Here is a 17,827-nt window from a genome sequence, read left to right on the forward strand (position 1 = left end):
CATGGCATTCATTTCCACACGCTGATCTCTGGCACATTCATGTGAAACTCTGATGTCTACGCTGAGAGGAATTTTTTAAAGAGTTTTAACAAAAATTGTGTTAGTTCTTTTCAGTTAAAGCTTTTAAAAAAGAGTGTCTACTATAAAAATAAAAATATTGCCACTGTTTTTCCAGACACAACTTTGAAACTCAGTATGTAATGTTCACCAAAGAGCATATCATATCTATGCTTGGAGGCCAAAACACACTAGATATGAAGTAAGTTAGAAATATTTGAGGACTGTGTCCTAGGCAGACAAAGAAGAAGGCACTTTTGAATGGCTGTCAGTGGGCACCAGTCCACTTCAGAGATTTAGAGCAGCTTAAGACTTTATGCCACTATAAATTCCTAAAGCAGCTTAAAGGGTGTTTTTAGCCCTTTCCTCTTTTAAGGACATAGTAAACTAGAAAATTAAAAGCAAAACCACTGTCAATACAACACAAAGGTTGAAAAATTAAACTAAAAGGTCATAAACAGTGTTGCCAAGTCTTGGGATTTTATTGCAGTTTTTATGGTATTTAGTGTATCTCTTGAGGGCAGCTCTGGAATTGTGATTATGTGGGAATCTCAATTTTAATAATAAAAAAAAGTTATGTGGCTCTAATTGTGACAGACACCTTGAAAAATGACCCATGTGGATCTTAAACATTCAAAACCAGCAAAAATGCAAATAAAATGTAAGGGTTTTTTTTTAAATCATGATTTAAAAAACCAACCTAGGGATATATTGCGGCCTAAATCATGATTTTTGAATGGCCATCATGATGTTTCCATTATGCCTCTGGCATTTAGGGCAGCGACCTTCACTCCTGTCTTTCTGGCAAGTCTTTTAATGGTTCCCCAGCTGTGCCCCAGGTTTTTCAGGTCAGCTTCCACAGCTCTTTGCCATGTTGTTTTTGGGTGCCTCATTTTCGCTTGCTTTCAGGTATTCATCTTATTGCTACTCTGGCAATGGAATCAGTTTCTATCCAAAGCACGTGGCTAATCCATCTCCAACGCCTCCTGGCAATGATGGTGCTCCTATCCTCTTGGCTGCACTGTGTCAATAGATCTTGGTTTGAGATTGTTCTTGGCCATAAGATACGGAGGATTTTTCTGAGGCAGGCTGTATGGAATGAAGACAGTTTAGACATGTCATACTTTCTCATTCCCCAGCGTTCTGCATTATAAAGTAATGTTGAAAGTATGCAGGCGTGGATGCATAGACCAGATCTTCATGCTACAGAACATAATAGAACAATGCTTAGAGTGGCAGCAGCAGCTCTACATAAACTTCGTAGACTTTGAGAAGGTTTTTGACAGCATTCACAGGACCAGCCTATGGTGCATTCTGGGGGCATATGGAATCACTCTCTGTATAATCAACATCATCAAAAGCTTTTACTTCAACTTTACATGCAGGATTGATTACAGTGAGCTTAGTTTTGAAGTAAAAACAGGAGTATGTCAGGGGTGTGTCATGTCTACAATCCTCTTCAATGTTGCCATTGACTGGGTAATGCAGCATACAAGACATGCCAAGAGGCATTAAATGGACATCCTTCTCATTCCTTGAAGACCTGGACTTCGCAGATGATCTCACTCTCCTATCTAACACCAAATATACAAGACAAACACAACTTGACTCAATGCATTCAGCCAGCAAAATTGGACTGAAAATCAACTGCAATAAGACAGATATCATGACCTTTAATATTGCCTCACCATCACCAGTACGAATAGAGGATTATGTTTTCACCAATGTAGAAACATTCACATACTTGGGCAGCACCATCAGCCAGGACATCCGGAACAAAATCATTAAAGCCAGGAACATCTTCAGGAGCTTAAGTACAGTCTGGAAATCATTAAAATACAACACCAAAACCAAACTCAAGAGTTTGAATGGTAGAGCTTGGCAATGATGGAGATGCACAAAATGAATATTCATATAATTAAACTAATATGGCCATGTTACATGCATGCTATATTTTTGTGATGAGATCCCTGGGGTACAACCTGGAATTGTGCAACCACTGTGCCCCCTTAACTCTCCAGCCTGGGTTGTCTCTCACAACGCTTTGCCAGTGCCAAGCAGCAAACCCCTCCAGGCGCTGTTACTTAGCTGGATGCTGGTGACTAAGTTGCATGAATACCCTCTAAGCCACTCATGAACTATATATTTGGAAATATCAGCAAATTTCTCAAGCCCCTAGCCTGACATCCTAGAAGTATACCATCTTACTGTGTTCCAGACCTCTTGAACAGTGCAAGCTCATTTATTAGTATGCCAATTCGCCAAAGGAACGTGGATATGCACCAGTTTTGTAATCTGAGCAGATTCCTCAAGCATTTTAGACAAACTCACCAGTAAGGATAAAACATTAAATTACCTTTATTAACTACAGAAAGAGAGATTTTAAGTGATTATAAGTGGTAGTCATAAAAGGTCATAATTACCATAAGAAAATAAAAAGTAAACACACATTCTAATGCCTAAACTTTTAGACTAAGCAAAAGTTGAATCAATCAGCTTTTCTCGCCTCACTGGATGTTGCAGATAGGTTGTAGTTCTTAATACACCGGCTGAATTTCCTTCTTATTCTGGGACCAGTCTCCTCAGTTCAAAGTCTTCATCTTCCCAGGGTTCTTCTTGCCTTCAATGTAGGCGGGGGATGAGAGAGATCATCTCATGGTGCCACTGTCCATTATTTTATACTCTTAGTCTATGTCCTTGGAAAGAAACTGGCCCAGGCACATCCTGGAGGGCCTTCTTGAGTCACAGAGTTGAGCAATCCTCATTGTGTGGTGCTGGCACAACGATCTCTTATTGGCATAAGAGATGACAGCATCTGCCATACGATGTTCTGAAACAGTCCAATGCAGAGCATTGTTTCTGGGCGTAGGTTGAAGCCTGGAAGTTGTTTTATGGGGTTGGTAATGGTGGTTATTTAGGAAAATAGCATTATCCCAGAATTCTTTGCAGTGTGCCTCGAGTCTGAAGATGCTGTAAGAGCTTTAGCCTGATCTCAAAAAGAGTGTAGAAGACCTCATAAAATGGTAAGTTCAAATTGGCCACGGGTTGGTTATACTCACAAGCTGTGTGTGTTCTTCTATGAATTTTGTTTGGTAGTATGTACCACTGAATATGTGTTGATGTTAATATTCCAGTTATGATTCTCACTGCAGCATTAGGGACGATGGTCCTGTAATTTGTGGAGAACTGTCCTGGCTTCTGTACTCCCCCAGTGGAATCAGATAGTGAAAGGATCTGAGTCGTTGCCCCAACTCCCTTTACCCAGATGCCTTCCTCGCCTTAAGGACTCCTTTTCTATTTTCCCATGTGGCGGAGTTCTTGTAATCCCAGTAAGGCTGGCCCAGGATTCCTGGAAGATTTAACCCTCAATCTCGTCATGGTCACTTAGGACAAGGGCTAGGATGTCCCCACTCTGCGATACTTTATCCTTATTGGCTTCTTCCCTGACCCACTGATCAGTACATTGTTTAAACCAAATACAATTTATTAAACAACATCAGTAATAAAAAAAAGGACAAATGGAAAAGGTTAAAGGAACAAGTCTCTGCAATTGAAGAAAAGTTCAGTTTGTTCTGTCCCAGACTTCATTCCTTCCTTCCCAGGACCTGGTTGCACTGCGGTGAGACTGCAGGTAAGACACCTGCCCTGGGGGTAGCCACATGCCATCAAGCTCTAGGTGGCAGGAACCTTCCCCTTCCCCCAACCCTCCCAGCATTGGCCCTCCTGTCATGTCTGGTGATGTCTCCCTCTGCTGAGCAGTCGCTGCCTGGGGTCCCACCTTGCTCTCCCCAGCTGCTCACAGTGCTTGGCTCTGGTATTACTTGCGGCACGGCCAGCATCTGATATCCTGGCTCTGGCCCCGCAGCTCCTCACTGAAGCTCCGATTTGGCTCACTGTCGGTGTGCCTACAAGTTTTCGGATTGATTTCAATGGACTACTCGCAGTAATAAAGTTAAGCATATGCTTTAGGAATCAGGCCTAGAAGAGAAAAGCCACTTGTATGTGAGAGAAAAATGGGAAGAGTTAAAAAATCCCAAGATAAATATAGTAGAAATAGGTATATTTCTCTTGGAAACATCAGACCTTAAATATAATTAATGAAAACTATGTAGCCCTTTGTTCGATTCCTGCAAACTTTACAATACTTTTGTTAATGCTGTACATTTAGTACAAATATCCATATAAGAAATTGAAACAGAATATCATTGCTTTCTGACCCTGTATAGTGTGTTTTTAGTAAGAACTTTGGATAATGCTTTAGTGGTAAATTATTGGATTAGATATGTGTGGGACTTGAGAGGACTGCTTGCTGGAGAAACATCAGACAGCATTAAATTCAAATCCTGCACATAGGATGTGGCATGCTTACAAGAATTTAATGTGTACACTGTGTGTTATTTTCCAGAGCTGAAGAGAATAAAGCGGTGGCTTTCTGTGCCAGAATCTGTGTCTCCCCCAGTTGTAGGCATGGGTTATCATTAATCAGAGTACATTTACAACGTAGTATTCATTTGTTCCCATTGTCTGAATTTTAGCATCAGGGTGGCATTTGTTTATGAAGTTATTGTTTTAATTTTGTAACTATTTTCACATTCTAGGTACAACTGAAATACTCCTAAAAAAGGACCCTGACTGTTTTTCCAACACCTCAAACCATTATGCAAGAATGATGCACCTTTTTTGGAAACAAAATTATTTTTATTGAATTCTTTTTTTGAAGGGAAAATAGTGAAATCAAATAAATATGTACAGAAGGTTAGGTCCATTTACTAATTTAAAAAAGGCAGAAATATATTCACAGTTCTTTTAAGCGGAAAACGTGTAGCTAAAAAAGGAAGGATAGTTTGTGGAACCAGGATGGGACTCAGGCAATCTGGATTTAGTTTTCAGCTCTCTACAGCCTTTGTGTGTGACCTTGGGCAAGTCACTTCATCTCTGAGTCTTGGTCACCACCTGTAAAATGGAGATTAAGTATACTTCTCTACCTCTCAGAGATATTATCATCAATGAGGTGCTTAAATAGTATGATAAGGGCCGTAGAAGTACCTAATTGGGTAAAGTATACGGAATGTTATATATATGAAATACAGTATGAATGGAAGTTGGTCATTTTGCTTCTGATACTTATTTACTAATGAATGTGACTAAAACTTCAGCCATTTTGAAAGAGGAGGATTGTGACATCTGAAAGTTGGTAGTAAAAAACTCAACCCTGGAAAGTGTTCACCAGTGCTTGAGCAGGTCATATTCCATCCATCAGAGGGCACAATACAACTGCACTAATTGCAGTTGGCCTACCTTGTTTCTGTATAGCTGGTCAAATCTGCCACTTTTTCAGTTTACTTTTTAATAATTTTTTTTAATAGATAAATTAGGAATAGGCTGTTCAGAGAGTCTCCTGCTGTGATTAGTGCCTCTGCAGTTCTGTTATGGTCAGAGATTATTATCCTGCCACTGTGTTATCATTTGGTGGCATGATCTAAAGTAAAACTAAGTTATAGCATTGTAAGTAGTTGTAGCAAAAGAGGCTGGCTGTCAAATTATTCTCCAGGACATCAGCCTACCCAAGAAAAGCTTCAAATTAAGTCTCCTTTGTAAGGAGATTTCTATGGTTGGGTCTCTTTATGTAATGATATCTTAATCTAATGTAATCTATAAAGTCTTTGCAGTTCTTATATTAAACTGCCCAAGGCATGAAGGTATTTCTGAAAATAAGAGCACAAGGATGATGCTACGACTCACATTAAGAGTCATTAAAAAAAAGAGAAGCCTGAAGTTGACCTCAGATTTTTCTGCGAAACAACCCCAATGACATATTTAGGACCAAGTCCTGTCCCCTGCCATGGAGGGCCACATGTTACAACCCAGCAGAAATAGTGCTGCTGTGCAGCAGAAAGAGGGGTGGTGCAGAATTTGGAAACTTTGTGCTAGTGTGCATACACCTTGTGCCCTGTAGAGCTCCAAAGGGACTCCCTGTGTTGTGTATGCAAAGGGCTTGGAGCTGGAGACTGACCCACATGAGATAGTGGATACAGCCCAGTCACTTGCTGTATGTTAATTCCAGGATTTGGGGCCAGATCTGTAAAGCACTGCAACATCCAGCTCCTTAGGGCCTGCCGCTCAGTGAAATCCTCAGCTCCAAGTTAGGTAACCAGACTCACAAAGCATCCTATGGGGGAGAATTAGGTGTTTAAGAAAGAGATTTATTGAAGCCAGCAAGCTGAGCAGGGAGATGCCTCAGCCAGCCAGTAGAAAATGCCTAGGCAGTTAGGCACCTCCTGCCACTCAAGATGCACAGCTGTGAAACCTCTCCTGGAAGTTCAGCTGCTTAGATAACCCACACGCAAGCAACGGAATGAGCAAGAGCAAACCAGCTCACTATAACCAATAGTTCACTGTTCTCCTGGGACGTGGGAGAGCTGGGTTCAACTGCCTGCTCCAAACTACAGATTCAAACATGAATTACTCCTGGGGGAATTCTGTGCATGCGCAGAATTCATGTCCCACGCAGATTTCTTTGCTTCCTCGCAGAAAAATGACTTTCTGACAGGGAAGCAAAGGGAAGCTGCAAGAGCAATCATGCATCACTCCCTAGTGGAGCAGGTACATTGTTTCAGGCACCCGGAGTAGCCGGTGGAGAGGTAAATCACCGCAGGGCTGTGAGACACCCCAGTCAGTGGCTCCTTCCCTGAGCTGGGATCAGCTGCTAGTCCTGGCTAGGCTGGAGGCAGGAGAGGACTGGACTTCCTCTTCCCCTGCAAGGAGTGGCTGCGGCTGTGTCAGACCCACCCCCAGAAACCTCCTCCCCGCTGCAGGAGCTCAGCATCCTCCCCTGCTGCCTGCCCCCATCACAGGGAGCTCCTCCCCATCTGCCCAATCCTCATGCATCCGGACCTCCAATACCCAGACACCCCTGCCAAGCCTCACCCCATACACTCAGAACCCCCGTAGCCCTCCATACCTGAACTCCATCCCATTGAACCTCAATCCCTGCATCTGGAACCCCCTGCACCCAGACCCTTGCCTCTGGACTCACACCTCTGCACCCAGACCACCCCACAGTGAACTCCTTGTACTCAAACCGCAACCCCGATGAGCCCCAACCCCCTGCACCACTCTGAGCCCCCACATCCAGATCCCCACGCCACTGACCCCCAATGACCTGCACCCAGACCCCCACCCCACTAGGCCCCATTCCTCCAGCACGCAGACCCCCGTCTGAGACCCCTACACTCAGACCCCTCCACTGAGCCCCAAGCACTTTCACTTGGAAGCCCCTGCAGAGTCCCATTGCCCCTGCACTTGGAACCCCCACAACAAACCTCTGTGCATCCAGATCCTGCCACACCTAGACCCCCTGTTGAGTTGCCTGCACCCAGATTGTCCCACACAGAATCCTCTCACCCCACACCTGGATCCCCCCACACTGAGCCCCTCCAGACTTGGATCCTGCCTGGTTGAGCCTGTCTGCCTCACACCTGGTGCACCTGGCACAGAGGGGCAGGCCCACGCCTTGTGCTGTGTCAGGATCGGATGCAGTCTCATCACTGAGTCCGCGTCCCTGGGATGGGGAGGCTGCAGGGTGATCTTCTACCCTGTGCTGCCCACTGCCATGCTGGAGCCTCTGTATTTATTTATTGACAAATAAAACTTGCAGAATTTTAAAATATTGTACACAGAATTTTTATTTTTTTTGGCACAGAATGCCCGTAGAAGTAATGAATTCCCAGATGACTGCCCTAACTATTGGGCATACACAAGCTCTCTCTCTCTCTTACTACCTGACCTGGTCTCCCTCAACTAACTTCAGGGTGGGTTAGGTGTGCTCAGATCACATCTACCAGATGGGGCCCTGCAGGTGAGAGAGTTTGAGAATTCTGTTGGGGTTTAGGTTGAGCAGCAAGTAGAGTAGTGGCATCAGGATGTAGGCAGCTTTGCGCTTGCCAACCAGCAGAAATTTAAGCACCTCCATGGTTAGGTGGCAGCTTAGGGAGTTGTTTTTGTGGATCTCAGATGTGCCTAAAAGTTGGATGTAGGCACCTAAAGTAGCAGTTTGTAGCTCTCGCCCCTAGTCCATAATGAGACTTTTGTGATCAAACTACCTGCCTGGCAGATAGTTTAACCCATGTTTCAATATCATGGCTACAAAATTAACTGCTCATTTTGTCTTGTGAGTCTAGTAATATGGGAAATGTTATATCAGAAGAGATCTATAGTCCAGTTCTGTCTCTGGCAGTGGTCAATGCTGGCTGCTTTAGTGGGCTCTTAAATCTGCCCATGATCAGCTTATATCCTGAAGCGTAAGGGCTGATAGCACTTAGAATGTTTATTCAATCTACTGGAACTGCAGGTGCTGTTCTTATGCTCTTAGGATTTGTGTCTAATCCTTTTTTGAATGCTGCTAAGCTCTTTGCCTTAATAGTATCCCAAGCAGCAAGTTAAACAAGTAAATTAGTACACAGTTTACAATGTGCTTCTTTTGATCTGTTTAATTTCACTGAGCAAAAGGTCTTGTGGTTTCTCATTATAGGACTGAGAATATATTATAGGAATGGGTGATAGGCCTTTTCTATATATGAAGTATGTTATGTCCCTTACCAAACTAGTTCTTCTCTTTCCAAATGAATAGTCCCCGTCTTTCAAAATATCTCCTAATATGTAAATAACCCTTTCAAGTCTTATATTTGTTGCCCTTCTCTGGACCTTCCTTATTTCTAAGATGTTGCTTATGAAGTGTGGTGAACAAAACTGAAGGCAGTAGACTGAAGATTTTTATGATAACATAACATTCTGTATTCCTGGTGGTTTACCATCTCTTTTGAATGCTGCTGCGCCGTTGAGTAGAAGTTGTCACTGATTTTGAAATCTTCTCCCTGAGAGGTTACAACTAATTTAGAACCCATTACTGTCCAGGAGTTGTTTAAATTGTACCACCTTGCAGTGTGCACGACGTGTCTCCGTTAAATTTAATCTGCCTTTATGTGGTCCAGTTAATAGTGTGTTATATCCTACAGGAGTTCCTCACACTCATCCTTAACCTTAACAGCTAATTTAATCACCCCTTGTCTTAATAACCCAAGGCCTGATTTTGTCCACATATAGACAGGATGCTCTGTATGCTGGTCTCCCACTCCCATGGACAAAGGGGGCTCAGCTTCCTGCATTGCATCATTTCCCCTGTTGCCTAGAGAGTCAGAGAGCTCTTTGTGGGTCTGGGGATCTGTGCAGGGAAGGGGGCAGGACTGGAAAACACAATCCCTCTTCCAGTTGGCCCTGTAGAATTCCCACACATAGATATTATAAGTCCCTGACTATATTATCTTCCAGTCCCCATTCAATGCCTAAGGAAAGTCCCAAGGCAGCTGCTAGCTGCAGGAAGCTCTGCGCTGGGATCATGCAGTCCGAGAGTGGAAAGGGACTGCCAGGGGCATGTACTCAGTGTGGATATGATTCTGATATCCTGCTAATCTGTGGGGAGCAAAAAGGCAATTCCTGCTCCTTCAGTGGAACAATTCAGCAGACAAAAGTGAAGAAAGCCTTGTGGCATCTTCCCCCGCCTTCATGTCCTCCTGGAGGCCTAATTTAATAATCCCTGGTTTAAATAACTAATTAAAAACCTATATAGGATTGTGTCATTAGCAAATGTTGACACTTTACTAATCCCAATCTGCCTCCTAGCTCCTTAATAAATTCACTGGGACCATACTTAACCCAGGACCAGCACTGGAATATCCCACTATTCACCTCTCTTGGCAGTCAGCATAGCTGATTAGTCTTAAATTTTGTGTCCTTATTTCATAGCGAGTCTTAACCTGCAATAGGGCTTTACACTAAGTTTCCTTAATAGCTTCTCATTTTTAGGGGAGGCCACTATCAAAATGCTTCTGAATATTTAAATACAGTCTGTCTAGCAGCTTGCAATTAGCCTCTATTTTGTTAACATTGTCAAGTATTCCTAAACAGGTAGAGATGCACAATCCAGCTCCCCACAACAGTGCTGCTCTGTTTCTATCATATACTCTTAAGTCCTTTATACTTTTCTCAACTGTTTTTCCAACCACTGAGCTGATTCCCATAATCATCCTTAGGCCTTATTTTTAAAACAGCTGCTCTAGTGGCTCCTTGCAGTCCTTTGGTGATTGTGCTTAATGGCAAATTACACGTTTGGCTTACCTGTTAATTCTCGGGCTCCTTCAGAACTGTTGGGTGAATGCAGTCCATCCATGGTGATTCACTACAATTAAATTTTGTGTTCCATCACCTTTGTTTTTTAAACATATCTGTGTATCAGACTGTGGATGTTCTTTTCATTACTTTACCAGTAAAAGAGAGAAAAGAGTCCAAAATATAAGCCACAAAACATCAGATCATAAATACAAGGAGAGTGATTGATTAGGTCTTCTTTTTTTTTTTAATTTAAAGCGACAAAGGCACGTGTCAGTTATAGAAATAAAATGAATTGAAGCCATAGAATGTGTGCCTCCTCCCTTCATGGATATTATCCCTGAGGTCTTTTGCTTCTCCTGTAATAGAATTATGAAAACGTTTGTGTGCTCCTGTTTTAGAAAAGGAATCCTGAAGCTCGAGTAATGATGTCTGAGGTCGAGGCACCCCAGAATTAGGAATCCATTCAGGCAATACCATGTTGGGCGGATTGCCGTCCAAACTCAAAGCATATTGGGTTTCCTCTTGATCACTGCATTCAGGTTGAAAATTTCCACCTTCTCCACCAGTTTGATTCTTTGGTACACCTGGCTTACTAAGACTAACTGGGTTGTGCCATACAATGTATTGGTCTAAATGGCTGGGTTTCAAATCTTCGTAGTAAAGGGAATTCCAAGATGGTGCGGGAGAAGGTTCAGATTCAGGTCTAACTGCAAGCTGCCTTCTGTACAAAGCTTCCGTTTTCAATGTATCTGTGATTTTCTGAAATTTGTTTACTATAGGTCTGTTATCCTGACTCTCACCTCTCTGGTAACATGCTTGAGGCAGATGAAGAGTCTTCAATGAGTCCTCATCCCTTTTCTTGGCTTCGTTTTCTGTATGTTTACATTGCTGATCCAGATTTGCTGTTTTCCTATTGCTTAGTATCACACCTGAGCAACTGGGTATGACAGCATGAACTGTGTACAAAACTGGAGGCACATGGATAGCTGAGGAATCCTGTTCTTGTAAAATTGATTCATGGGGACGCCGACTTTGGAGGAGACGTGCAATGCGCCCTTCTAGGGGCCTCACTTGTGAGAGACTAGGCAGAAATGTTTCTTTCTGTGGGAGGAAAAAATAGGATTAGGGTTGGCATCTAAGCCTATGCATGTCACAAAGGAAGAGTGTCATGGCTGGTGGTCCTGATCATTTGCTTACTCTGCTGAAAGAGTTAAAGTGTGAGGGTATATCTACATCTACAATTTTGCAGCGCTGGTTGTTACAGCTGTATTAGTACAGCTGTATAGGGCCAGCGCTGCAGAGTGGCCACACTTACAGCAACCAGCGCTGCAAGTGGTGTTAGATGTGGCCACACTGCAGCGCTGTTGGGCGGCTTCAAGGGGGGTTCGGGGAACGCGAGAGCAAACCACGGGGAAGCAGGTCTCCTTCCCCGGTTTGCTCCAGTGTTCCCCGAACCCCCGAGCAAGCAGGTCTCCTTCCCCGCAGTTTGCTCTCGCGTTCCCCGAACCCCCCTGCAAACCGCGGGGAAGGAGACCTGCTTGCTCAGGGGTTTGGGGAACACGAGAGCAAACCAGGGAAGGAGACCTGCTTGCACGGGGGTTCGGGGAACGCGAGAGCAAACCGGGGAAGGAGACCTGCTTGCACGGGGGTTCGGGGAACGCGAGAGCAAACCGGGGAAGGAGACCTGCTTGCTCGGGGGTTTGGGGAACGCGAGAGCAAACCGGGGAAGGAGACCTGCTTGCACGGGGGTTCGGGGAACGCAAGAGCAAACCGGGGAAGGAGACCTGCTTGCACGGGGGTTCGGGGAACGCGAGAGCACACCGCGGGGAAGGAGTCCTGCTTGCACGGGGGTTTGGGGAACGCGAGAGCAAACCGGGGAAGGAGACCTGCTTCCCCGCGGTTTGCTCTCGTGTTCCCCGAACCCCCCAGCAAACCGCGGGGAAGGAGACCCGCTTGGGGGGGGATTCGGAGAACACCGGAGCAAACCGCGGGGAAGGAGACCTGCTTGATTACCAGAGAGGCTTCCTCAGGTATGCTGGGATACCTGCTTATTCCACGGAGGTCAAGAAAAGCGCTGGTAAGTGTCTACACTTGATTACCAGCGCTGGATCACCAGCGCTGGATCCTCTACACCCGAGACAAAACGGGAGTACGTCCAGCGCTGCAAACAGGGAGTTGCAGCGCTGGTGATGCCCTGCAGATGTGTACACCTCCTGAGCTGCAGCACTGTAACCCCCTCACCAGCGCTGCAACTTTGTGATGTAGACAAGCCCTGAGTCTTCATCCACAGACCCACACTGGGGGTGGTGTGGAGGCATGCTGCCAGACAGGGGCACAGAGTCATGGGGAATATGCCACTGCTTCACTCTTTCAGAGTAAGCAGTGAGTGCCCTCCCACAGACAGGCCAACTCTGCTGGGTGAGGGGAGGAGCCTAGACCATGATCCCACCCCTACCCAGAGCATACTGGAAGGCTAAACTCAAAGACCTGCTTGGAAGAGGACAATGTGCCCAGCATCTATGTACAGGACACAAATGGGAGGAGGTTTCTTGTGCCCTCTTCTCCCACTTTCTATGGTTACCATCCCTCCTATTTGTGATCTTATGACATCCATGTTGCAATGCCAACAAATTCTTACGTTAATGTATATTGTTTAGCTTCTTTTAATGTTGGAAACAATGAGGATCATTAACACCATATGGCCAGCCAGCTCCCTGCAGACCATAGTTTGGAGAACCACTGATCTATCTTCATTATTAATTATTTGTACTGCAGTAGCACCAAGGAGCCTCAACTAAGTCAAAGTCCCATTGTGCTAGATAGTGTACAAACAGAGTAAATGACCATCCTTACCTGATACAGCTTGCAGTCTAAAAATTACTCAAATAACCCAAATGTTTTATTTCTGCTATTTATTTTAAAGTGCTAATGGAATAATATTATTGCAACAAACAGGTCTGTCCCAGAGTGGACCTTTTACAGACACAAGTTCTGAGGCCAGACGGCAAGAAAACCTAACCTATGTTTGAATTAATGAGAGCTGCTATTTTGGATTTTCTCTTCTAGAAGCAAGTTGTTGAAAATACACTTTTCAAGCCTTCTTTATATATCATAAAGGAGCAGAAAAAGGACAAAAACTATTTTTTCCAAGTCACCTTTAAGAGAAAACTCAGCAGCTTTTCTGTTTAAGATATGGGGCAAAATTATTTATTATTATAATTATTATTATTATCGATCACAATTATTTGCACTGTAAAAAAAGAAAAACAAAAGAGAATGCAATCTACAAGTTAAAGCATGAAGGAGCATATGAATGTTTAGCGTATCTGGCACGTAAATACCTTGCAACGCCAGCTACAACAGTGCTATGTGAATGCCTGTGCTCACTTTCAGGTGACAATGTAAATAAGTAGCAGGAAGCATTGTCTCCTGTAAATGTAAACAAACTTTTTGTCTTAGCAGTTTGCTGAACAAGAGGTAGGACTAAGTGGACTTGTAGACTCTAAAGTTTTACACTGTTTTGTTTTGAGTACAGTTATATAACAAAAATAGTTATTCAACATTTGTAAGTTACACTTTCATGAGAAAGAGATTGCACTACAGTATTTATATGAGGTGAACTGAAAAATGCTATTTCTTTTGGTTATCTTTTTTAAAGTGCAAATATTTGTAATAAAAAATAATATAAAGTGATCACTGTAAACTTTATATTCTGGGTTGTAACTGAAATCAACATATTTGAAAATGTAGAAAAACATCCAAAATATTTATAATAAATTTAAATTGGTATTCTATTAATGTTTAACAGTGCAATTAAAACTGCAGTTAATTTTGTAATTGAGTTAATTTGTTCTGAGTTAATTGTTTGAATTAACTGCAATTATTTGACAACCCTAAACATTTTCAAAAGCATCTAAGGATATGTCTTCACTCCCTAAATACTATCCTGTCTCAGCCCTGAGCATGTATGCAGGTGACTAACACGTCCTGCTTCCTGCACCGCTGCAGCGATACTATTATTTTTGGCATGCTAGCTCAATCAAGACTAGTGTGTGTATGTTCACTTTACCTAGAAATTACACTTCCAGCTGCAGTGTAGACATATGCTATATCAATAAGTCCCATTTTAAAAAGTGACACAGACACTTAGATATTTAAATTCCATTGACTTTCACTTAGTGACTAAGTCAGTTTTAAAAACTGGATTTAGGAGCTCAAGCGACTTAAATGCTTTTGACAATGTTATCTGTTTCTACTCTTAAAATTGACTTTGTAAAAAATGGTACCTTCTCACTCAGCAGATCGGCTTCGTGTGTGTACTCAAAATCATCTGGATGTTTTTGTGACAAAAGGAGTTTGAATTACTTTTTTGACTCTTGCTAGCACTGCACAGCCAGCACAGCTGTGGGAAAGTGACTTGGAATCAGTTCTTTCTTGCACCTTATTAACAGAATACTTTACATAGTTCCAATCAATTACACCTGTGCAAACTCCTTGAAGACAATGGGACTGCACGGGTGTCACTGAGGGCATAAATTGGCCTGCAGAACATTTATTGTAGGTAATGATGCATGAGAAGAGAGCAATTCAGCTTGATTTCCATATCCAATGTTGAGATTGCATGACTGGCAGTTACGAAAACACATTTTTACTTGTATTTTGAGCACATTTAATATTAAAATTATTGAGACAATAAACATGGAACCTCCCAAAGCCAGTTTACCCATTGCAGAATAGAACTGCACTTTAAAATAGAATCAGAGAACTGTGAAGGAATTGTACATTCTTGATGCACCTTAAAATAAAAAGGCAAATAACTCACATGACAGTAGCAGAATGGAAAACTATCTCAGAAACCTCAGCTGATTCTGCGTGGTAGACAAACAATAACCTGTGATGCTACATGGACTTTTACCAAATGGAAGCCACGTCTACATGTTATCAAAAAAGACTGAGTCTGATGAAGGCAATAGGCTAGATCCTCAGCTGGTGGCTTCAATGGAGATTTGCTGATTTACACTAGCTGAGGATCTGACCCAATGTGTTTCAGCCTCTGCACTGTTGCACCACTCACAGGAAACCTCCCTTCTGATTTTAAGGGTGGCATTACTAATGTTTATAGAGGCAAAAAGTACTGTAAAGTGCTGTCGTGCTGGCGACAGCTTTCAAAGAAAAGAGAGAAAATGCAACTAAGCAGAGTCACGATCAAGAAAATTAGTAATTGAACAAATCTTTGATACATTATACAACTTCTGTCTACAAAATAGACCACCACTGATTTTAACTTATGAATAATTTATTTCCAGTTTAGAGTGAACCTGATCTTGTAAACACACATTACTAGGGCTACTACTGCAAGTCAGATCTGGGGCTACTCCTGTTCGTGAACGCTACGTCTGGTTGCAGGATGAGGTTCTTAGTGATTGCAGTACTTACAAGTTCCACGTCTTCCCCTAATTCTCCAGTTACTCTGCCAATTAGCTTCATGTTGTAATCATCCAGTATGAGGGGATTCATGGGACCGCTACCTTAATGGAAAAATATTTTATTTTCTAGTCTTCTCTGGTTAGACAAATGAGAAGAAATGCTTAGTCATGGGTGTGGAAAAACTCAAATAACTGTTACCCCATGTGACGTTTATCATATATGCAGCTGCTTTTTAAAAATACCCCAAATCTTGAAATAGGACTCAAAAATGGAAAAATAAATCCATTGGCTAACCTCTTTTGCTGACGTTACCTTTTCTTCTTTATCTCTATTCGTTCATATTAAAATAATGCATACCTGTGAAATCACGGTTATATGTTGTTATCCACTGGGCCCTTTCTACATTTCGCAGCATATTGGTTGTACGTGGAGAGAGATTAGGTTCCAGTGGGTTGCATGTAGTGTTAGGAGCCACAGTCTTTGGTGGCTTTGGATAGTATATCTGATTGCTTCCCTCAACAAATTTAGGAAACTGGAGGAAAAAAATAAAATAGGTGAAGTGTAAAAATCTTGCTGCATCTAGGTGAGGTGACTTTAAGACATGGGGTATCTGTATGTATTTTAAAGTTCTGATATGAAAAAGATTAGAAAATATGGTCTTTTTAGGAAACATTAAGTGGTAGCGTGGGTGAGTTGGACATACATATATTTCTGTAGTAAGGGCCTATGCACCCCTTACTCTTGTGAGCAATCCTTACTGATTTAACTCAGCATCAGCCATTTTCCCCACTCCTCATCCAGCAATCTTTCTGTTAAGTTTATCTGATAAATTACTCATGGGGGGTAGTTCGTACATTCTGCGCCACTGGAATTCAGCCCTGCAATACAGTCTAATTAGAATATTTAACATCTGCATAATTCATCTGAAACAAGACACTTTTATTAAAATCTTCATGTGAGGCTCTTCCTTGCTCTCATATTTTCAAGGACACAGTAGACTGGACCCTATGTACCATTCATAATAATAGGGTGTTTCATAGGGATTGTCAAGTCAACAGGCTTGTATCTCTCAATATTCATAGGAAACTGCATCCCCAAAAGCTGTATCTATATCCTCATTTTGTTTACTACTGGCCTGCCCTATACTCTTCATCTTGTCCTAGGTATGTCTTTCATCTAACTGAAGCTGAGCAGAGACCTGGTCTTTCTATTCATCTGAAGACAAACAATAGCAGAAGCCTTAACACGAGTGCTGAAACAGGAGGGGTCAGGGGGCTATGACCCCATCATCTTTAAAAGTGGGAAGGCTAAGCCTCTCCCACTGTTTACTGTCTGTAAGTGCAAGCGACAAGGCAGAGAGGAGTAAATGGGGAGCAAGGTCTTGGGGGAAAGAGGCGGTGTGGGAGCAGGGCCTCTGGGGAAAGAGGCAGCACAAGGGTCTGGGCTACAGTTGCCAACTTTGGTTGGATGAATTCCTGGAGGTTTCATCACATGACATAATCTTTAATTAAAGATTAATCGTTAAGTCCTGGAGACTCCAAGACTATCCTGGAGGATTGGCAACCCTTGTGTGGGCTCGGGGAGAAGGGGCGGTGTGGGGTTGTGGCTTTGGGGAGAAAGGTTGGTGTGGGGTCGCGGGGCAGGGCCATGATGCCTCTGCCGTTCCTGAACCTTAACATTTAGGGGCAAATCCATCCACTCATTCTGTGTTCATGCAGGAACCCCCGCAATGGAACCAGTGTGCTTCAGCTGTATGAGGCAGAGCTGGATTCAGAGATCTGTGTAGAGGAGGTGCACTTCTTGTACGGCATGGAGACCAGCACTGTGGGGAGGGGCTCCCTGTATGGCAACATAAGGACAGGACTAGGGCAAGGCCAAAGAGTATCTGCTGCTACACAGAACCTCCAGTCATGAGGGGCTGCAGAGAAGTGGCTCAATGGCCACTTTGTTAATATAGGATGAGAAATTCCTTCTCCTACATGACTCTGGGGTACTACATTGGGCACTGGGAAATGGGTTTTTACCCCTTACATCAAAAAGAGCCATTAGCCTGACAGCCCCTCTTAGCTTCTGATCTTATTTACATGTTTTTTTTGGTGAATGAAAGAACTCTTCTAAAATGACCGCTGTTTGTTTTGACTACACTGTGCTCTATTCAGGGCTTGAATGGGTTTGT

The 17,827-nt window shown here is 43.1% G+C and overlaps 1 protein-coding gene across 1 annotated transcript in view; it reads right to left on the minus strand.

Moving 5' to 3' along the window:
• Window positions 1-10,466: 10,466 nt before the first annotated feature.
• The window catches only part of C2H7orf31 (chromosome 2 C7orf31 homolog), a 38,328-nt gene continuing 30,967 nt past the window's right edge, over window positions 10,467-17,827 (minus strand). Inside the window, exons 7-9 of the mRNA XM_050938632.1 lie at window positions 16,009-16,183; window positions 15,661-15,752; window positions 10,467-11,325 (exon numbers count right to left, since the gene is read on the minus strand). Coding sequence (XP_050794589.1) covers window positions 10,495-11,325; window positions 15,661-15,752; window positions 16,009-16,183 — 1,098 coding nt within the window. The 3' untranslated portion in view covers window positions 10,467-10,494. The remainder of the gene's footprint in view (window positions 11,326-15,660; window positions 15,753-16,008; window positions 16,184-17,827) is intronic.

The sequence above is a fragment of the Gopherus flavomarginatus genome, chromosome 2 (assembly GCF_025201925.1).
Source record: "Gopherus flavomarginatus isolate rGopFla2 chromosome 2, rGopFla2.mat.asm, whole genome shotgun sequence".
Lineage (NCBI taxonomy): Eukaryota > Metazoa > Chordata > Testudines > Testudinidae > Gopherus > Gopherus flavomarginatus.